A 23,157-nucleotide genomic window follows, 5' to 3' on the forward strand; every position below is an offset into this window, starting at 1 on the left:
TTTGTTTTTGCCTTTTAAGAGAATTTTTAAAGGGCATCTACTGTTCTAGGAAATTACCATTGTACTTGGGAAGTATGTTAACTTAAAATGACAGTCTGCCATGCGTCCTGACCTCCTCTACTTGCTCAAGCCAGGCTACGAGTGAAGATAGCTTTTTCTTATTCCACGGTTTCAAGATGTAGACTTTCACATTTATTAAGAGAAAAGTAATGAATTCCCATCTTGAAAATTAAACACAGACCATTGCAATAGACTATCCATCAGCATTCCAGCCCTGGGATACCGGTCTTCCGGCAAAGGGCTTCACATATGGATTATCATAAAACTTAATTATTTGGGGGACATTACTGTCACCTAAGAGACAATGAATGTTCTTCTAAGAGGTTCTCCAGTAATTTCTTTTGTCTTCATCACCAGAGCAATTTTCTCTTTTGATGAGAACTCATCCTAAATCACCCAGCATAAAAATGGATAATGCTGCACATATTATCAGACTATTTGCAGATGACGCTGTAAATGGCTTATCCATCTCATTACATGACAAGTGTAACATCACAAATACCCCATCTCAAGGCAAGCAGGAAGCTGAAAACTTAATTAAACAAGATAAGAACTGATGCTGTGTGCTACCCTCGTGTCCTCCTTGGTTCCAAAGTTAGAACATTGAAATTCACACTAATGCAGGACCTTGATGACTACTACGGATAAATTACTACGATTGGTAATAAACTTTATAAACTCAAAGCCTGCCCAAATGTGGGCAACTTGATTCTCGGTAGTTATCAAAATTAGAAATGTAATCATTGTCACTAAAAACTGACCAGGAAGAAAATACAGGAGATGCTCAAGTACAATGGTGTGAATATATTCAAAGTAGACATTTCCTACTTCCTTTTAATACTGGGATTTTGTAATTACCCTCCGCCTCCCCTGACATGCACCTGCACACACGTACATGCGCACGGACACACACACACACGCATGCCTGCAGACACACGCATACACTCTCTCTCACACCAAAATATGGCAGATTTTTTTGTAGCCCACACACAAAAATTTAGAGTACTTGAATTACATGACCGCCAAAGGCCAGGGACCATTACTACAAAATGTGGGAGAGACGTGTTGGTAAAGATTACGTAAAAACATGAAGCCCACTGATCCACTGTCGAACACAATGGTTCCCCCTTCGCTTCAGTGTCATTCATTCTTATGATTTACAATGTTGTCTTTAGGTTTTAACACTGCTCCTTAAAGAACTATTTCAGAGATGCAGAAAAGCACAGAGAATAACAAGATTGAAATCCATGCACTCCCTACCTTAATTTAACAAAGGTAAACCTTTTACTATAGTTGATTCAAAAAATTTTTTAAGTTTATTTCTTTTTGAGAAAGTGTGAGCATGAACAGGGGAGGGGCAGAGAAGGAAGGAGAGAGAGAATCCCAAGCAGACTCTGTACCGTCAGTATAGAGCCCAATGTGGTGCTCGATCTCACAAACCACGAGATCATAACCTGAGCCAAAATCAAGAGTTGGATGCTTAACCAACTGAGCCACCCAGGCGCCCCTGTTGATTCAGATTTTTAAAATAAAATTTTGCAAAAAGAATTGGAGCTGCCTCCACCACCACCCCCAACTAAGAGGCATTAAATTTCTGGACAAGCTCATGAGTACCTTTCATAGCCATGTTTTTACACTTTTAATAGACACACCTAGGGGCGCCTGGGTGGCTCAATCGGTTAAGTGGCCGACTTTGGCTCAGGTCACGATCTCACGGTCCGTGAGTTCGAGCCCCGCGTCGGGCTCTGTGCTGACCGCTCAGAGCCTGGAGCCTGTTTCGGATTCTGTGTCTCCCTCTCTCTGACCCTCCCCTGTTCACGCTCTGTCTCTCCCTATCTCAAAAATAAATAAAACGTTAAAAAAAAAATTTTAAAAATAATAGACACACCTATATATTCCTATAGGCCCATAAAAATATACAATGTTATTTTATATAATTTCAAACATTAAATTTTTTTTAACATTTATTTATTTCTGAGAGACAAAGAGAGAGAGAGCATGAGCAGAGGAGGGGCAGAGAGAGAGAGGGAGACCCAGAATCCGAAGCAGGCTCCAGGCTCCGAGCTGTCAGCACAGAGCCCGTCGCGGGGCTCGAACCCACGAACCGTGAGATCATGATCTGAGCCGAAGTAGGTCACTTAGCTGACTGAGCCACGCAGGCACCCCTATAATTTCAAATTTTAAACACTATTTCACTTTATGTAGCATTCTGCAACTTACTTTTGGTTTCTGCTCAACATGAGACATTTAGCCATGTCAATATATAGATGCGGCTCATGCATTTTAACTGCTGTTTAGCATCCCATTTTGTGAATTTACCGCAATTTCATTATCCATTCTTCAGATGACTAGTATTTTATTTCCAATTTTTCACCATCATGAGACATGCTGCAATGAAACTTCCTATGCGTGGCTCCTCGTGTACCTTTGTGAGAACGTTTAGAGAGCACAGACCTGAAATGGGAATTATCTGGTCACGGGATGTGTGCAATCTTCGATTTTACTAGACATTTCCAAACTACTCACTGTGATGGTTGTAATCAATTTGCACTCCTACCAACAGCACATGCAAGTTCCCATGTGCCCAGATCTTCCTTGGTTAACACTTAGTTTTGTCCAACTTTTTTCATTTTTTTGTTAAATATAATGGATGAGAATGTAAGTTGCATTCCCCTAATTACTAGGGATGTGGAGCATCTTTTCATGTATTTGTTGGTCCTTTAGGGCTTCCTTCTCTGAATTCCTAATCTAATAGTTGGTTCGTTTTTTATTGAGTATGGGTTGTCCTTTTCTTGTCGATTTGCAGGAGATTTTTATATAAGCTAGACACCAATACTTTGTCAGTTATATGCACCGTAAACATCTCACCGGGTTGCAGCTGATGGTATCTTAGGGTGCCTGGATAGCTAAGTCGGCTAAGTGTCCAACTTCAGCTCAGGTCATCATCTCACAGTTCATGGATCCAAGCCCCACATCAGGCTCTGTGCTGACCGCTCAGAGCCTGGAGCCTGCTTCGGATTCTGTGTCTCCCTCTCTCTCTGCCCCTCCCCCAGTCGTTCCCCTCTCTCTCTCTCTCTCTCTCTCTCTCTCTCTCTCTCTCTCTCAAAAATAAACATTAAAAAAATGTTTTTAATAACTCGGTGGTGTCTTTTGTTACAGAGAAGTTTTTTTTTTTCAATGTTATCAAATTTTAAATGCTTCCTTTTTAAAAATTTTTTTCCAATGTTTATTTATTTTTGAGAGACAGAGAGAGACAGAGCGTGAGTAGGGGAGGGGCAGAGAGAAAGGGAGACCCAGAACCCGAAGCAGGCTCCAGGCTCTGAGCTGTCAGCACAGAGCCCGACGTGGGGCTCGAACTCACGGACCGCGAGATCATGACCCGAGCCGACATCAGACACTTAACTGACTGAGCCACCCAGGCGCCCGTCTCTTCCTCTTCTTATAAGGACATCAGTCATACTGGACTCAGGGCCCACCCTACTCCAGCATGACTTCTACCTAACTGATTACATCTGCAAAGAGACCCTATTTCCAAGGAGAGTGACATTCTGAGTTTCTGGGAAAGACACGAATTTGGGGTTTCCTATTCAACCCAGTACAGCCGCCCCTCAACTTTGCACCCTGCCAGGTGACTGGCTCAGAGCGAAGGCAGACAACAGGCCTTTGGAGCAGAGCCACCCCACCCGTCTGCAGTCTTGCCACTTAGACACTTTGCTGACAGTGAGGAAATCAGTCCTTATTGACTGTTGTGTGTATGCGCTGAGGTTTCACGCTCCTGTACACTTTGGACCACAGCAACAAAGAGCCTGCTACAGTGTGTCGTTATTTTTTTTTTTCAAGGTTTATTTATTTGGGGGAGAGCGCAAGCAGGGGAGGGGCAGAGAGAGGGAGACAGAGGATCCGAAGCAGGCTCTGCACGCTGACAGGCTGACAGCAGTGAGCCTGGTGCAGGGCTCGAACTCACGAACCGCGAGATCATGGCCGGAGCCGAAGTCGGACGCTCAACCGACTGAGCCCCCCAGGCGCCCCCCGCAGAACCTGTGTCTGCAATGCATACCCCACTTCCTATCAAGGCCATCTACCTGACAAATCCCAACCTCATCCTCAAGTCTAAACATAAGTACCAGCTCCAGGAGCCTTCTGTGAATCCCTCAAGCAGACTGAGTCACTCTCAGTGCTCTCGCCTTATACTCTTTCCCATTATAGTGATTACTGCACTGTAATTGCTTGTTTACATAATTATAAGGCTTTTGATCCCTGGCACTAGCAAAATGCCTGGTTCCAAAATTCGGCGCTAAATGAATCATAGAAGAAAAAGGTCTGGTGGGAACAGGGCCGTCGGGGGTTGGGACAAAAGTGGGGGCAGAAGAGTCACGGCCCAGGTCACGGCCCAGGAAGGGAGACCACAAACACGGGCAAAAGTCTGCCAGTCCAGACGCCATCGACGTGTGATCTTGACACATGTGACCGCGTTGGGGTATTAGCCGCCCCCTCCCCCCCCCCGGATAAAAACTCGTGCGATCCCATCGAGCACGGAACAGAGTGGGGAAGGGAAGCAAAAGTCAGGGTCGGGGAGGTCCCTGCTGAAGCATCTCAGTGAAGAGGCAAGGAGAGCCAGCCTGCACAGGATTCGCAGACTCTGAGATAGAAAGGAACTGATGACATTTCTGTGACGATGACCACAGTGAGCGGTTAATTAGAGAAGAGTAGCAATTTTTTCAAGAGCTGGTAGGCAGCATTTTCCGCCACGTGCAGTGGGAATGGGGCATGAGCTAGAAGTGGCTCGGGGTCTCGCAGAGAAAGACAAGACGATAAAATGGCAATAGTGACTCATAGAAGGCACAGGTCTGCAAACACAAGTACAGCCCTATCTCCCTCGGGGAGGCCACCGGCCAACGGCTGGAGCCCTGGCATCCCGGGATGCATACTGCCAAGGGAAGAGAATTCGAGGGTCCTCATGACAACGCAGGTGTCCCCTTCTGGAGCGATCAATCATCCAAATTTCATTCCTCACCTTCTGTCTCTCATTGCCTCCTGCCATCCTCAGAAATGTACTCATCTCCCAGCCCTGCCTTTGTCGGGAATGCAAGAACAGCTGATCTTCCCACTCCACAGGCCTGCTGGGAAATGAATCAAAGCCAGGCAGGGCTCAAAGAGACCCTTTCCAGCCAGGAATCTCGTAGTGTTTAGCACTCAGCCGGGTAAGACCCTCTTGGGCTGCTAATTATTGATAAACCTGCTGAACACCTTGAAACCTCAACCATCAAAGGGTTCTCATTACCAAGGCTTAATTGAGCCCTTATATTTATTTTTTTCATATACTTTTTAAATATTTTAATGTTTATTTTTCTTATTTTTTTAAACGTTTATTTATTTTTGAGACAGAGAGAGCATGAGTGGGGTAGGGGCTGAGAGAAAGGGAGACACAGAATCGGAAGCAGGCTCCAGGCTCTGAGCTGTCTGAAGAGAGCCCGACGTGGGGCTCGAACCCACAGACTGTGAGATCATGACCTGAGCTGAAGTCGGACGTTTAACTGACTGAGCCAGCCAGGTGCCCCGAGCCCTTACATTTAGAGGGAAGTTGATACGTGTGTGATGAGCACTTCCTAGGAGGTAATTCTCAGCCATTTCAGCATATCGGGGATTGTGCACTTCTGGAAGAATCCACTGGAAGTCAGGAGCCCACTCCCTACTGTGGTGAACACTGCCCATGACCGTGGATGGATTTCTTTTATTTTGGTTGTGCTGTATCTGAACCCCGTGATGTGTAGGAACTGCCTGCTTTCTGACAGTTTATACAGAATGAAGACCTCTTCCCATAACAGGACCTGAAAACCTACAGACACCCAGTTTTACGATGGCATAGCTGCAGCTGGGACACAGCCACATGACTGAGCTCCGCCAGTCAAAAGCACCCACGCTGGGCTGCCTGAGAAGGCAGTGAGATCGGGCGGGGATCTCCACCCTCCCCCCATCCCTCCTCCGTCCTTCTGGTGTTGGCTGATGCAAAAGTAGCGGCCACTGTAATCAAGTCGTGTATCTGGCCAAGACTCGGGCGCGGGGCAAAGTAGACGCATGGGCTGCCCCGGGGCCAGCGGTGCGTTGCTCATCAGAGCAGTGCGGTGACTTGGTTTTGGGTGGTGCTGTCGAAATCTGAGCCCTGAGCCTCGTTCTCCAGCTTCCCTCCTCTCTTGCCGACATTCTGGGGGCGGCACGGTAGCCTCTTACAAGCTCCACTTCCGTTCAGCCAGCCAGAAGCAGTGTCCGTTGCTTACAACCCAGAACCCTGACCCATGGGCCCAGTCCTTTTTAGACACAGGATCCCAGGGTTCCCGGGCCAACGGCCACCGGCTGAAATCCCCACCGGCCCGAGCGTCTGCTTCTACACCTCTGTAATCCTCGGGCTGAGGCCTTGCAAACTACGTTTTGGTCCCGCCAGTCGTTCTTCGGTGGCTTCTGCCGGTGAGGGGACTAAAGGGAACCTCACAGGGCTTGAGAGGGGCCGTGCCCCTTCCTGTCTGCTGGCCGCTGCCCCTCCCGCAGCTGTCTCCGCCACGGCAGTGCGTGTGGGGGGACCTCCCCGCACCTTCCCGTACCTTCCCTGCACTGCTGTACCATCTGGCTGTGAGTTTTATCTTTTTTCAACAGACCAGCGATCTCACAAGTACAGCTGACCCTTGGACAACATGGGTTGTGTGGGTCCAATGATAGGTGGATTTTTTTCCACGGACAGAGCACGGCACCGTAAATGCATTTTTTCTTCCTTATGATTTTCTCTTCTTTTCTAATTTTTTTTAACGTTTACTTATTTTTGAGAGAGAGAGAGAAAGAGAGAGAGAGAGTGGGATAGGAGCAGAAAGAGAAGGAGACACAAAATCCAAAGCAGGCTCCAGGCTCTGAGCTGTCAGCACAGAGCCCAACACGGGGTTCGAACCCCTGAACTGTGAGATCATGACCTGAGCCGAAGTCGGACGCTCAACCGACGGGAGCCGCCCAGGCGCCCCATCCTTAGGTTTTCTTAATATTTTTTTTTCCCTCTAGCTTACTTTACTAGAAGAATGCAGTACATAATACGTACAGCATCCAAAATACGGGTTAATCAACTGCTTGCGTTATCAATAAGGCTTTCTTTCAGTCAACACTGAGGCATGCTATTACTAGTTAAGTTTTGGAGGATTCACAAGTTACACGGAAGGCCGCCTGGGTGGCTTCGTTGTTGAGCTTCCGACTTTGGCTCAGGCCATGACCTCAAAGTCCATGAGTTCGAGCCCCACATCGGGCTCTGTGCTGACAGCTCAGGGCCTGGAGGCTGCTTCAGATTCTGTCTCTCCCCTTCTCTCTGCCTATCCCCTGCTCCTGCCCACCCTCTGTGTGTGTGTGTGTGTGTGTGTGTGTGTGTGTGTGTATGTGTGTGTGTGTCTCTCTCTCAAAAATAAAAAACATTAAAAAAAAACTTTTTTTAAGTTACATGGGGCCTGCATGTATGTGGGGGAGAGGTTGGCACCACTAACATCTGCTTTGTTCAAGGGTCAAGTGCAAACTGTTTTCCTGAGCTCTGTGAGCTGCTTCAGCCGACTAATCAAATCCGAGGAGGGGGGATTGGGAACCTCGATCTATGGCTGCTCGACGATCAGGACACTGGAAGGTAGACAGATATCTCCAGGGAGATAGCGTCAGAACTGAGTTGAGTTGTAGGGTACCCAGCGGGTGTTGGAGAACCGCTTGGCAGCATGGAGAAGACACACACCACGGAGCCTTCTTCCTGGGGGGTAGGCAGCCACCCTGCGTCCCCATGTGGCAGAGAGAGAGAGAGATCAAGCTCTCTGGTGCCGCTTCTCGGAAGAGCACTAATCCCACCACTGAGGGCCCCACCCTTGAGGCCTCATCTGAACCTAATTATCTCCCAAAGACCTCACTCCGAATACCATCACCCTGGGGTTTAGGGGTTCATACGCTGGGGGCCGGGGGGAATGCCTAATTCAGTCCTGGCAACAACCCAGATGTCAAACCGGGGGCACAACCTGCTAGCAACCTGTTACATGAGTATGATAAATCTAGTTACGGAAAGTGAAGGCATCGGGCAAGTTGAAGGTTTCCGCCTCACCTACTCAAATCATTTTGGCCTCTGAGTGGCCACTGGTCATTCTTCCTCTGAATAATCCATCTGAGAGAAAGACACTGCAGCAGGAGTGGCAAAGATGGGCTGTGGTCCTAAGGGTCCAGTTTTATGGGCAGAACTTTTCAACCCAATAGAAGAAAGGAGGGGCCATCTGCTTATAGGATATCCAAACATCTATAAGAGAACATGTCACTTTCTAGAACCCAGAGGCAAGACCAATGAACATCACAATGAAACCCTCCTCCTTTGAAGACGGCAAGCATACACAAACACATAGACACATCTCCCCCAACACACACACACACACACACACACACACACACACACACACACACGTTTTACTAAGCCTGGATCCCCAACAGCTTCCACATTTCCTGATGTAAGGGAACTGACATTTATTAAACACCTACTGTATGCCAGCCAACCTGTGTGGTAGGTACTCTGTAAGCATTATTGCCACCATCTCAGGTAGGATTCTATCCATTCTACAGGTAAGGATACTGAGGCTCACAGAGATAAGTAGCTGTCACAAGACAGGCGGCCCTATGAATCCAGGACAATTTGGTTCAACGCCCATGCCTGTTCCACTACAATATGTTGCCTCTAAAGAATCTTTATACCCACTTAGAAACCCAGACTAGGGTGGGGAGCATGGCGGTGTTAGATAGAATTAAGATACAATACATATAATGGCAATATTATTACCTAATGCCATTATGGAGGAGTATCCTTCTGCGTCAGCATATAATATGCCTTCACAAAATATAGTATCATTATATAATATAAATAACCCACCTTTATCCCCAACTGTGATGTTGAACTAGCACTCTGTCAGCAAGAAAACCTAGCTTTAGCTGGCGCGTCCCCAGGCTCATTACGTACAGGTCCTGCCTTAAATCGCTTCCGGGCATCTTCAGCGAGCCGGTCTCCTGGGACGCCACCAACTGCAATGGCACCGCCATATGGAAGCTTGATATTCAAGCAGCTTCTGACAAAATGGACGGGGTGGTGAGCAGAGTCAGGATCAGGGCGTCAGACGAAGCAAGGCGACCGCTTTCGCAAAAGGCTGCTGGGAGAATCGGGGGAGGTGGTAAGGGGGAGGTGGTAAGGGCAGTGGTAAAGGGGAGCCTGTGCCAAAAAGTCTCCCAGGTGATTCTGGCGAGCCTGGAAATGTGCAACTCAGAGAACCGGATCCTCTCCTGTTTCATCCTGACACTGTCCCTTCGTCACCGGCAGAAAGTCCTTCTGTCCCTCTTTTCGGAGGCTTTTGCAATAGGAAAACTTGGCTTAGAAGGGAAAGAGAAAGGTATTTGAAGTGCAGTGAATTTGTCAAAAACACCTGAACAAAAAACAAGTTATGAGTAGCCTTCAGTCGGCTGCACATCAGAGCCTCTGCGGGGATGTGTTGCCTTAGGTATCTAGATCAGAAGCTCCAGAGGGAGGCTCAGGTGTTAGTCTTTTTCTAAAGCACCAAAGACGACTTCCCTGCTCCTTCCCACCGCCCCTCCCACCTCCCTTCTAACACACTTCCTGATCATACCCCTTTTTAGGCAAACATCGCCAAGAAAGTACAGCCGTGAAAACCTGTATAACGGATTCAAATTTCAGATTCGGTTTTTGGTTTTTTCACCTGCACGTTTAATTATCTCTGCCTCATGTTTGTTTTCTTCCAAGAAAGCGGCCAGTCACAGAGGGCACGGATCCGCTTCCAGAAAATAACTCACGGGCACAAAGTCCTTTAAAACTTGGAAGCTGTAGGGAGTTTTCACAAAGACGATCCCCTGCGATCTTCCCTACACCTTCATTTACTCATCCATCAGACGCCTCCTGGAGACCTACTATGTGCCAGGCACTGTGCTGACTGGTGTGGAGGACACGGCGGGGACCAGAGCAGACTCATCCTTACCCACGCTCCTGCCTTCAGGCCCCCAAGGGATCGGGTCCACAGGTGAGCACAGCACAGGGAAGACGAGGGCCACACGGGAGAAGGGGCCAAGTGGAACCAAGACGCGGGGTGGTCAGGGAAGCTTCGCGGAGGAGGAACACACAAAGGGCATCCCGTGGGGTAAGCAGGAGAGAACAGTGTTCTGAGCTGTTTGCCAGTGACACTGGGCTCGTAATGGTCACTTAGCTTCTGTGCTAGAGTCGGAACGCTTCCATCTTACTCGGGTCAAGGTGAGGAAAGTCCTCCGATTGGAAAAAGGACGCTCCAGGGGGGGTTGGCTGTGATTCTGGAGCCCCGGTGTGCTCCTGCGACACAGGGATGAAGTCCCTTCCCCTCTGGCCACCCCTGAGACACAGGACAGAGAAAGGAACTGCAGACTTCACGCAGCACAGAGCATTTCTGGAGGGGGTGCTGTATAACACCACACCACACCACCGCTACCACAGAAATGCCTTGTCGTTTCTCCCCGGGGCTCCACAGGGGGTGGCTGTCATCCGACTCTGTCCTAGGAACTGGCCAGACCACACCTCTGTGCCCACAGTTCCCTCCTCTGTTCTTCTCGGACACCAGAACCCTGACTGCCCTGGGGCTCAACTCTCCCCAGCCTTGGGGCCTACCATCGGCACCCGGATCCCATCCCGGAGGAGCCGGACAACAGGGGTGTGGCCGGATTGCCAAGCTGGGGAAGGGCACACCAGGCGCCTCGCCAGGGATGTCACTGCGAGTGACAGACACACAGGCTGCCACCCGTGGGAGGAAGGAGCTAACAGAGACGCGCACCCAATTCCGGCCCTGTAACCCTCTGCCACCATCCCCTGATGCCATAAGCTGGGCTCAACACCTAGACTAGACACGTATTCAGTCCCAAGTTCATGGGAAAAAATAGGGAATCTAAGCACGGAGAGCAAATGCCAAGTTCTAGAAGGGTTTGCATTTAAGAATCAATCCCTGCCAGTTTATGGGGCGCCCGGGTGGCTCAGTCGGTTGGGCGTCCGACTTTGGCTCAGGTCAAGATCTCGCGGTTCGTGGGTTCGAGCCCCGCGTCGGGCTCTGTGCCGACAGCTCGGAGCCTGGAGCCTGCTTGGGATTCTGTCTCCCTCTCTCTCTGCCCCTCCCCTGTTCACACTGTGTCTCTCGCTCAAAATAATAATAATAATAATAATAATGATAATAATGATAATAATAATAATAATAATAAAAAACATTTAAAAAAAATTTTTTAATCCCTTCCAGTTTATTATAAAAACAAGAAGCGTTTAGCGCTTGCTTTCACGGTGCTCTATGGCCTCTACCGGAGCGACAGCTTACGTGTGCCCCCGTGCACACACACGTGCGTGTTTTCACGCCAGACCCACCGAGGGTCCTCTGGGAAGACACAGCCTTGACGGAGGTTGGCCCCGAGCCCTCTGGTCAAAATCCGGAGCACACAGTCCCCGGTGCTCTGGGCCACTGGCTGCAAAGCTGCAGGCATTTTTCTGCAGGCATTTTTCTGCAGCATTCACCACCCACCCCAGAAAGCGAGGGGGGCAAGCGGAGGGGAAGAGAGGGAGTTGGCGGTACGTGTATCCACGGCCAATCCTGCACCGCGAGACTGCGCACTGGCGACACCCGCGGTTTTCTCCAAGCAGCAGCAACCACCCCAGGCTAGACTGCTGCAACGCCCCTTGTAGCCCCTGTGCACGCCGGCAGGACTGAAATCGACACCCGAGCATCTTCCTGAAAGTTGCAGGAGGCTGCAGAATGCATCGCAGGCCCAAGTATGGCTCCCACTTGCACCTTGGGACCCAGGGGGGCCTGAATGCCACTCTCTCCAGATACCACGTGCCGGAGGGCCTCCAGCTTCAGTGCGTCAAGAGCTCCCCAGGGCGATGCAATCTCCTGCCCGTTCCTTAAAAGACTCAAAACCCCTGTTAGGGAAGCCCTCTGAAAGACCACCTTTCCACAGTGCTCTCCAGCCAGGGCTCACACGCTGTTGCTTCTGTTGCTGGCTACCTTAACGGGTTTGCTCCACCAGGAACTAAAGTATTCATTAGTGCCGCGTACTGGTTAGTGGGCTTGGCTGCTCAGGGTACGTGCTCAGTCAGCCTGCCCATTCCGGTGCAGGACTGCAGCGGGTTCTTGTTCAAGACACCCAGTCCCTAAACAGATGGGCTCCACTGACATCCACGGATGAGCTCTCTGTCTGCCTACCCGAGTCACCTCTCAATCTTAGTACCGTAAGTACCAAAAGAAACTGAGGGAACTTTGTTATGGGCTGAACTGCGTCCCCTAAAATCCTTACGTTGAAGCCTTAAACCCTGTGCCTCACAATGGGACTGTAATTGGAGACAGGGTCTTGAAAGAGGTCGTTAAGAAAGAAACAAGACCGTTAGGATGGGCCCTGATCCGATCCGACTGGTGTCCATATGAGAGGAAATTTGGCAGGGAGATGCCAGGGACGCACCTGCGCAGAAGAGAGACCACGTGAGGGCACGGCGACAAGACAGCATCTCCGAGCCAAGGAGAGAAGACACAGAAGAAACCCACGCTGCAGACACCCTGATCCCGGAGTTCCAGCCCCCAGAACTGGAAGCAGATACATTTCTGTTGGAAGCAGATACATTTCTGTCGTCTAAGCCACCTGGTCTGTACTATGCTCTGACAGACTTAGGAAATGGACACAGAAGCGCAGAAAGTTAAGCAATGTGCCCATGTGCAAAACCTCCTTCCTCTTTGACCTGATTCTGTAGACACTGGAGGTGCCCAATCCACCCCGCGCCCCAGCCCCTGCACCGGGGGCTCTCCCCAGCCCAGCCAAGATGCCAACAACCGATCAAGCCTGGGATGCGCCTTCCAGTGTCAAACAGAATTGCATCTGCCACAGCCCAACCAAGTAGGAGAAAGAAGGAAGCACTGGCAACTGAGGCAGAGAGCCAACCTTTGCTACGGAGCTAGTTGGGCTCATCAGACGATGCCAGGCTTGTGCTACAGACTCCCAGGTGGTTCCTACGGCAGTTCCCCTTTTTTTGTAAGAGACTCTTGCCATCCCCGCCCCACCCCCATCTTCTCTCTGTAAGGTGTTCTTTCTTTGGTGAGGTAGAATCGGAATGCTAAAAGATGGAGAGAATCCGTGAAGGAGAAGAAAAGCATCCGAACCCTCCTGGGGGGGGGGGGGGGACGGAATAATCGCCTCCTGCAACGTCTGTCACTTCCAGACACTTGTCATAGGTGGTCCCTCATAGCAACTCCCACCAACCAACGTGGACGTCGGCAAAAGTTGGACGCGTGTTACAAGTATGTGCACACGCTGCTTCGTTCAAGTTTTCAGCAGAGCCATCTTCTTGTCATTACAGAGAACACGAAGAGACACTTAACAGGACTGGGGACACAGAGAAATTGGGGGCAGAGATAAAGAGGGGGCAGAGAAGAAGGTAGGACCCCCACTGCTTATGAACTTGACCGCGCCCCCCCCCCTCCCCCCCCCGGAGCCTGTCTGGGCAGGACCACCAGCCAGGCTCTCTCAGATGAGAGATCTCAGATGGAATCAGATTCCCACCAGCTCCCCTTCCCCCTGCAGTCTTCGGGCAGCCTCCTCAAGAGAGAGGAGGGAGGGGGTGGGGAGCACACAGCTCCCAGGGAGAAGGCTGCCAAGACAGAAAGCAAGCTGAAAAAAGCAAGTAGCAACAACACAGACAGTATGTTACCATTTGTTTTTCAGAAAACACAAAACAAAATTACATTTCCAGATGTACATGTATACATACGTAATAGTACGGAGGGATCTAGCTATTCAATGATGGGGAAATCACCCAGCAAACTACATACATACAGTTAGGTGGTGGGGTGCTGCATAGGTATTAAAATGACCGCAGATAAAAGTCATTTCAAATTTTAAAATAACACACAAGAGGGGCGCCTGGGGAGCTCAGTCGGTTAAGCACCGACTTCAGCTCAGGTCACGATCTCGCAGTCTATGAGTTCCTGCCCCACGTCAGGCTCTGGGCTGACAGCTCAGAGCCTGGAGCCTCCTTCAGATTCTGTGTCTCCCTCTCTCTCTGCTCCTCCCCCGCTCACACTCTGTCTCTCTCTCTCAAAAATAAATAAACATTAAAAAAAATTTTTTTTAAATAACACACAAGAGAATGCACAGTTTCCAATGGTATAAAACTTCATGCACACACATTCACGAGAGAAGGGAGCTCTAAATGAGGCAGAGCTGGGACCGCTCTAGAGCGCATTGAAAGCACACTCGGGCGATACAAGCAAAGGGGGAACGTGTTTCTATTTCACTGTTTAAAACACACAACGTAATTCATTTTCTTGCAGAAAGAAAAGAGAAAAAAAAATCTGGAAGGATACCCCCTAAACTAATAACAACGGTTGGTCTGGGAAAGGACAGGAAGACGGAAATGTCATAGTCCACTCAGGCTGCTATAAAAAATGGCAAGAGCAGCTCCCAGCTGGCTCAGTCGGTGGAGCGCATGGCTCTTGATCTCAGGGTTGTGGGTTCAAGCCCCATGCTGGGTGTAGAGATTACTTAAAAAAATAAAACCTATTTAAAAATGACTATAAGCAGAGTGGCTTATGTGCGACAAAAATGGATTTCTCACAGTTCTGGAGGCTGGGAAGTCCCACATCAAAGCGCTGGAAGAATCAGTGTCTGGTTTCTCGTTCCTAGACTGTGTCCGTGTGTCCCCATGTGTCCTCACCTGCCAGGAGGGGCAAGGAGCTCTTGGGAACCTCTTTATAAGGGCACTGAGCCCACTGTAAGGGCAGCACACTCGTGACCTGATCGCCTCCAGAAGGCCCCACCTCCTAAAACCATCGCATTGGGGGTTAGGATTTCGCCACATGAATTAGAGGGGGACACAGTCTATAGCATGAAGGGAATTTCACATAAGGTTTTTTTGTTGTTGTTTTTTAGTTTTTATGGTGAGATTTTTGTGTTGTATTGATGTAATAGTAATGGGATTAAAAAGAAAGACAGGAGGCCTTGGAAACACACACCCTACCGTCCTTCCCAACCCTACCCTTCTACCCACCAGTAGAAAATCACTGCTTTAAATTCAAGGTGAAGGCTTCCCACCTGCTGCTATTCTTACCTTCATATAGAAGTAAAACTGCAAAGATCATAAAAATGCCAATGTCTCCAAACAGCCCTTTAGTATCCATTCTGTCTCTCCCTGGAGCCTCCAAAGGGAGCCCTGGGCTTGGGCTGGTCCCAGTCACATGTACCAGCCCCCTCTGGCCAGCCTTCTTCCTGAGGTCTAGGAGGTGGCACCTGTGTGCCTACCCCCAGCCTCCTCCCCTGTCCCATTAAGACGCCATTTGGCAGGGGCACCTGGGTGGCTCAGGCAATTAATTAAGTGTCTGACTCTTGAGTTCAGCTCAGGTCATGATCTCACAGTTCATGAGTTCTAGTCCCTTGTCGGGCTCTGTGCTGACGGTGCGGAGCCTGCTTGGGATTCTCTGTCTCCCTCTCTCTCCGCCCTGTGCTCGCGTTCTCGCTCTCTCTCTCTCTCTCAAAAATAAATAAATGTAATTAAAAAAACAAAGACACCATTTGGCAAAATCTCCGTAAACCTCTGTGAGCTCATTGCCCATGAACAGTTACTGCCTGAGCTTTCTCTGTTTTACTTCCCGATAAAGAAAAGAAAACAAATATCCAGTTCAGGGAGCCATTTGATGTATCTGAGGTTAACAAAGCCACAACAGGGTTAACCTGACAGGCTGTTAGGAGTAAAACCCTTTTCATGAGCAATAGTTTGCTTGGGCTGCAAAAGGGCAACAGATAAATGTGAAAGGCTGCATGAACAGAAACGGAGTGGGTTGCTAACCATCTCCTTCCCATAAACCCAAGAGTCTGGCCTCCCAAACTGCCTTCTCAGCTGCCTGAGACCACTACCTTCCCTGGGGGCGCTCAATCAGTGCGGGACCACCACCTGGACTCCAGGTCAAAACCCATGAACTCAGACTCCAGAAAGCATCTTCGACAGATCCAAGCTGCTGCCCTTTCTGGGTCTGGAAAGCAAATTAGCAGTGAAACCCAGGAAACCTCGTCCTGTCTCAGAGCGATGGCGGGTCGGGCTTCAAAGCACCACTCGTCAACGGCAGCATCTTTATTTGGTGACTACAGCAATTATAAATCATTCTTATCCTTTTATAAGACCTTCCAGGGCAAATTCCCCTTCTCCTATCAATGGCCAGAATTAATTTCTTTTAAAATGTCCTAGAACACAGGCGCCTGCCTGGGTGGCTCAGTCGGTTAAGTGTCCGACTTCAGCTCAGGTCATGATCTCACGGTTCGTGGGTTCGAACCCCGCGTCGGGCTCCGTGCTGACGGCTCAGAGCCTGGAGCCTGCTTCAGACTCTATGTCTCCTTCTCTGCCCCTCCTCCATTCATGCTCTGTCTCTCTCACTTGCTCCTCTCCCTCAAAAATAAATAAACATTAAAAAAAAATTTTTTTTATTTATTGTCCTAGAACAGATGTTTACTCTCAGGCTGATCTTTCTGCTGATTAGCGAGCTTCTGAGCATTAACGGTTATTATGTCCTTTCTCAAGCCTCTTCGAGTTCTCTCCCTGGATGCTCCGCCACCACTCCCAAGCCATTCCTAATTTTCTGTACGGTCTGTCCAAGACTTTTCCCTGGGATCTTCTCCATATTCAAAGCATATATTAGAACAGACATCAAGCAAAAGGTTAAAAAAATGTGCTGCTGCCTGGTGCAAATTAGCCAATGACTATTTACACTGCCCAGAGAAAGTCCCCACGTTCAGACAGCTGATCAAATATAGCTGGGGACCTCCTGCCCGCCCCCAGTACCAGTGAGCAGTGGCCCATCATGAGTGCAAAGAGCCCTCTACAAGAGACTGTCTTAGAAGCCCAGTGGGGACAAGGTAGGAAGGGCAGAATGAGACCCAGTGGGGGCTGTACAGAGCCGCTGAGCCAGCCCCTGGACTGCTGTTGTAAGAGTTAAGGCCGTTGGCTGTCAGATCTTCCTGCCAGGGCCAGTAGAATACATCCCAACAGCAAGTTCACACATTACTAGGGTGGATTTGAGAGCAGAATCTGGCAGCCCACACGGGAGACCTCTCAAAGTCATTATCATGCAACATAATGAACAGCAAGGAAGCCAAGGGTCCAGGGGGCAGAAAGTGACACTGACATTCAAGCTCTCGATTAAAAAAAAAAAAAAAATGATACATGGTCTTTCCTCCAAGACAATATCATGCCTCTCCACCCAACCATCACATCCAGCTCTCTGGTCCAGAGGCTGGTCCTTCTGGGACATGAGTAATCAGCTTCTCACCAGCCCCAGGGCCAGGTTCCCAAGAACCCATCCTTCTCTCTCTCTGGTCAGGAATTTAAGGCAAGAAAGAGGACAGAAAGGCAGGGAAGACAATGTCAGAGTACCTCTTGGGATAGATGTCCAGCTGACTCCTGTGAGCCTGACCTGATCCCAGCTCATCAGAATCCAACAGAAGCAATAACCTTCAACCTCATTCTCCCCGATAGGGTCCTTCCTCCTCCTCTTCCCTTTCTGGGTGAGCAGAGAATTCAAGCACTAGCTCAGATCTCATGGAGGACTTCTGCCTGCCTCTAGGGCTGCTTGGGACACAGCATCTGGTGAGGCTGTATGTTCCCCTACTGGGTTCTTACTGGCACTGACCTTTCTCCACTGACAACAGTATATGCAGACTACCTGGTTTTAACCAATGGCATTCAGTTACAAGCTCGTGGCTTGACCTTGGCTCTCTCTGTCAGCGATCACAGCCAGATGGCGGGCTGTGGTTCGTACCATGCTACTGCATGAGTAAGTAGACGCTCATCCCCCAAACCCAACCCACCAGCCCTAGTTTACCAAAAAGGCCTAACATCTCTGGCTACCCCCACCCCCCAATTCTGGTGCCTTTTTAGATTTAAAAAAAAATTTTTTTTAACATTTTTTTAATGTTTATTTATTTTTGAGACAGAGAGAGACAGAGCATGAACAGAGGGGGAGCAGAGAGAGAGGGAGACACAGAATCTGAAGCAGGCTCCAGGCTCTGAGCTGTCAGCCCAGAGCCCGACGCGGGGCTCGAACTCACAGACCATGAGATCATGACCTGAGCTAAAGTCGGCTGCTTAATTGACTGAGTCACCCAGGTGCCCTTAGATTTTTAAATTTTTACTTTGCAGCCCCTGAAGGGAGTTATCCTCAAGCTATAGGAAGGAAAACTGGAGCTGAGGGACACACAACCAGCAAATGGCAGAAGTGAATTCAAACTCAGAGCCCTGCTACCCAATGTCCCCACTTCATCCTCCTATAAATAAGCTCCCGTCCATGTGATGCTTGGCCAATGGTCTTAGGCTAGAGTTGGGTATCTCATCATCTCCCTGATGACAGTGAACGCTCCTTAAGGGTCAAGACCATGATCATATTCACTCACTTCTCCCGGTTTCTAGGTCCGCTCATATACACAGTGCCACAGAGTACGACATCAGCTATACTCTATATTTATAATGAAATCTGACATTTAAAATCTGAACTCACCAAAATGTAACTAAGGGAACGATTAGTCATATTACCAAGAGCTTATTTTCTTTTAGGGGGAAAAAAAACCAGTCACAATTCAGCGCCTCTAGGTAAAAGCCCTAAATGCCTTAAAATATCTATTTCAACATCACTGGCTGCTCAACAGAGACATGAATGGCTATGTCAAGTCTGAAGAGTGGTACTCACCAGGTGAGGCATCAGGAGGTCAGCCAAGTAGACAAACGCAGCTCCGAGAGTGAAGCCGATGGCCACAGGGAAGAAGGCAAAGGCACCAAAACCCCCAGAGGACGTGGCCATCTCCACTGCCGGGGCCAGGAGAGACCAGTAAGAAGCCGCTAACATGACCTGCAAAACCACAGTGAACAATAAGCCATTAAACCAACCACACAGAAGGTGTTTCAAGTGCAGACTTTAGTTGCACTTGAACTGAACCCAACACATGTGCTAGGCCTTCAGTCTTCCACGGTAGGTACTATCTCAAACCGAAAGGCCACCACCAGAATGCCTGGAACAAGTGCTATAGGAACAAAACATGGGGCAGACTAGAGCTGACCTTGGGAGAATGGAGTCCTAGATGCTGTCATCTAGCCTCTAATCCAGTGGGTCTCACCCATGGGCAACTGTACCTTCCAGGGGACGTTTGGCCATGTCTAGGGACAGTTTTGGTTGTCACAGTAGATGTGGGTCACACGTGTCTGTCTCCCTTCCATTTTTACCTGTTAGCTTTCTAGGTCTGCTCTCCAAGGCACCAAGGAAGGTATCCTTCCTCTTTGACACGTGGCACCCTTTGAAATATTTGAGGACAACCACTGATCAATATCAGCTCAGTCTTGCCAACTTTGTTATCTCTCAAAGGAAAGAAGGGAACTAATACTCATTGACCGCCTGCTATTTCCAGGGAAATGTATCTTTGATACCTTATTCTATCCTTGCCACAACCTGGGAGGCAGATGCTGTTTTCTATTACTATCTGTAGAAAAGAAATTGGATCTAGAAGTAATAAGAATTTGCACAAGGGCGCACAGCCAATAAATGGCAGATCCTGAACTGAAAAGTAGCACCTAATCACCTCGATGAGGGCAGAAACATGAAAGGAAAGAGAAGAATGAAGCTGAACCCAAAAAAACCTCAGTGAGGTCAATTTGATAAAACTTTCCAGTGTTTACCGAAGTAAACGCTCATCCATGGCTGTTTACTCTTACAGATGCTGTGACATCTCCTTGGCAGATACACCCACCACCCATCGTAACCATATGACAGTCGTCACTGACATGCAAAGTGTTGAATGGGTTTCTAAAAATGATTTAATTATGCCTTGCCTTTAAAAAAAAAAAAAATCTGCATCACCCATCTCCAAAATAACACTCAGAGTGACAGAACCAGGAATTACAAAAGCAACAATAAAGAATAAACCTATGCAGAAACTAATTTCTCTTCTGCCAACAATCATCCACACATGATCAACTGCTCTGGGCCCGATTCTCCTAGCAAAAGTCTTAGGGCCACCCCCCGGAAAATTGTATCTGCCTCAGAAACTTCCAGAAAGAAAGAAAATGTCTCATCAGTTCAGTTCCACGAGATCATCCAAGGAAGCCTGTGGGCCCCTTCTCCGTGACACAGCCCAACACGTCCCAGACTGTTGTCTCATGGCTTTAGAATTCAACAGCCTTTGAGAGCTGCTGTTCGTGGTGAACTCCACACCAAGGAGGATCTGCATGCACCTGTCCAGCAACCTCTTTCCCTGCACGTTCCAGGGCCTTCCATACAACCCCACCATCAGCAACTCTAAAATGGTACCATCCAGGAAGGCCATTCGTCTCATCCTTCAATCCCTCCCGCACCCTATCCTTGTCGGCCACGGGTCGGGGGCACTTCCTCAGCCTCGGTTCCCCGTCCCATCTTGCACACCAAGTGCGTCTCCCTCTGCCCTAGCTCCTTTCCGTCCCTCAGCATCCCTGTGTGCCAACCTTTCCTCTGCCCCTCCAGATGAGAAATACAAAATGTTCCCGTGGACAAGTGACACGAGGTACAGGGCAAAAGAGATGTGCCCCTCAAGGCAGGGGTATGCCAGAATCTGGGGTGCTTTAAACAGAAAAGCAGCCCAGGTGATTCGGGTGGACCCCTCCTTGAGAATCACTATTCTTCATCCTTCCAGATACCCAACTGGACCCAACTGGATCTCCTTCATTTCTTTTCCTCACCATCCCTGCCACCCACATAAACTAGAAAAAAGACCAGAGAACAGTCATGAGATGGTATTGCGTTGCCTGTCCCAAGCGACCACAAGGCCCAAAGAAAAGTTATTTAAAGGGCAGATGTGGTAGACAAAGATGTGATGACTTCCCCCCCACCCCGCCAAAGACAGCCACATCCCAATCCCCAAAACCTGTGAATATGTCACCTTACATGGCAAAGGGGACTCTGTACTTGTGATCAAGTTAAGGATCTTGATATGGGGAGGTTATGCTGGATGATCTGGATGGAGCCAATGGGATCACAGGGTTTCCATGAGACAACAAGAGGAGTCACAGGGTTGCCTGAGTGGCTCCGTCGGCTAAGGGTCCGACTTCGGCTCAGGTCATGATGTCACAGTTTGTGAGTTCGAGCCCCACATCGGGCTCTGTGCTGACGGCTCAGCGCCTGGAGCCTGTTTCAGGTTCTGTGTCTCCCTCTCTCTCTGCCCCTCCCCCACTCACGCTCTTTCTCTCTCTCTCTCTCTCTCTCTGTCTCAAAAATAAATCAACATTGCGAAATAATTTAAAAAAATAAGCATCACAGGGAAGATGTAATGACAAGAGCAGAGGTCACTGTCAGTAAGGGACTGGAAGATGCTGTCGGGCTGGCTTGATGATGGAGAAAAGGTCGTGAAGCAAGAAATACAGGCGGCCTCCAGAAAGTGGAAAAGACAAGGCAACAGATTCTCCCCTAGAGCCTCCAGAAGGAATGCACCCCGGAGAACACCTTGACTGTATCCATTTTGGACTCCTGACCTCTGACCTCTAGCACTTTCAGATAGCATGTTTGTGTTGCTTTAAGCCACTACGTTTGTGTAGCTTCTTACAGCAGCAACAAGAAACTAATACAGCATATGAAGGCATGCATGACAATTTTTTTAGAGCAGTTACAGGTTCACAGAAAAATAGAGCAGAAATTACAGAGAACCCCCCCCCCCCCGCCCCACCATCTTGCACAACCTCCCCACTATCAACCTCCCGCCCACAACCTCCCCACTATCAACCTCCCGCCCCTCAGTGGCATAGTTGTTACACCATATTGATACACGTTGTTACACCATATTGATACACCATTACCGTCCAAAGCCCATAGTTTACATTTGAGACCAGTCTTGGAGCTGTACATTCTATGGGTTTGTACAAACACATAAAGACAAGTTTCCACTCCTCCAGTATCAGAGAGAGTAGTTTCACGACCCTAAAACTCCCGTGTGCTCTATCCATCCTTCCCTCCTCCTAACCCCTGGAGACCCCTGATCCTTTTGCCATCTCCACAGTTTTACGTTTTCCAGAATGTCATACAGACAGAATCAGTCGCTACAGTGTGTAGCCTTTTTGGATTGGCTGCTTTCACTTAGTGATATGGTTTTAAGATTCCTCTGTGTCTTCTTTTAAAAAAAAAAAAGCTTATTTATTTTGAAAGAGAGAAAGGGCAAGCATATGCGCATTCAAGCAGGCGAGGGGAGAGACAGAGAATCCCAAGCAGGCTCCGCACGGCCCGCGGGGACCCCAACGCGGGACTGGAACTCACAGATGGTGAAATTGTGACCTGAGCTGAAATCAAGAGTCGGACCCTCAACTGACTGAGCCACCCAGGCGCCCGCCCCCACTACGTCTTTTCATGGCTTGCTAGCTCATTTCTTTTGGGCTCTGAACAACATTCCATTGCCTGGACGGACACCGTTTATTTATGCATTCATCTGCAGAGGGGTATCTTCGTTGCTTCCAAGTCTTGGCGATGATGAATAGAGCTGCTCTAAGCATCACGTGCAGGTTTGTGCGTAGATGTAACTTTTCAGCTCGTTCAGGTAAATACCGAGGAGTGCCACTGCTGGACTGTACGGTAAGTCCTATTTAGTAATTCCCCCAACGTAGCTGGTTGGCCTGAAACTCTCGATACTAGAAAAGCTCCTTTAAATGTTAAGCATTTTTTGATGTGGACGTAGTGACACTGACTAGCTGTAGAGAGGCAGGAAGTCGTGTGCCCATGGACTCTCAGCCCTAAGGAGCAGAGCCTGGAGGGGATAGGTTACCAAGGAGAGGGCTCAAGATTTCAGGTAATGGGCTCCACAGGAAAGTCCTTGCCAGCCGGTCCCTTTATGACCCCAGATGACAGATCCCGAAAGCCTTCCCACTGATGCAAACCTGCTTATAAAGGCAAAAACTGGTCTAGCAGCACCAGCCCTGAAGACACGGGATAGAAGCCTGAGAAGCAGACAGTGGGTACCTTCCTCTTCCCACCTTTGTCTACGAAAGGCATGCATAATCAGGTTCTGGGGTAC

General features: G+C 49.0%; 1 protein-coding gene across 4 annotated transcripts in view; it reads right to left on the reverse strand.

Annotated features, from left to right (window-relative positions):
* Nucleotides 1–23,157, reverse strand: part of SLC39A11 (solute carrier family 39 member 11) — a 342,858-nt gene that overhangs the window by 277,926 nt on the left and 41,775 nt on the right. For 3 of the 4 annotated variants that reach the window (XM_047832143.1, XM_047832146.1, XM_047832142.1), the window contains exon 4: nucleotides 18,828–18,986. The exons of the other annotated variant lie outside the window; for it this stretch is intronic. In XM_047832143.1, the coding sequence (XP_047688099.1) occupies nucleotides 18,828–18,986 (159 nt within the window). The remainder of the gene's footprint in view (nucleotides 1–18,827; nucleotides 18,987–23,157) is intronic. 4 annotated transcript variants of the gene reach the window in all.

Source organism: Prionailurus viverrinus, chromosome E1 (genome assembly GCF_022837055.1).
Source record: "Prionailurus viverrinus isolate Anna chromosome E1, UM_Priviv_1.0, whole genome shotgun sequence".
Taxonomy (NCBI): Eukaryota; Metazoa; Chordata; class Mammalia; order Carnivora; family Felidae; genus Prionailurus; species Prionailurus viverrinus.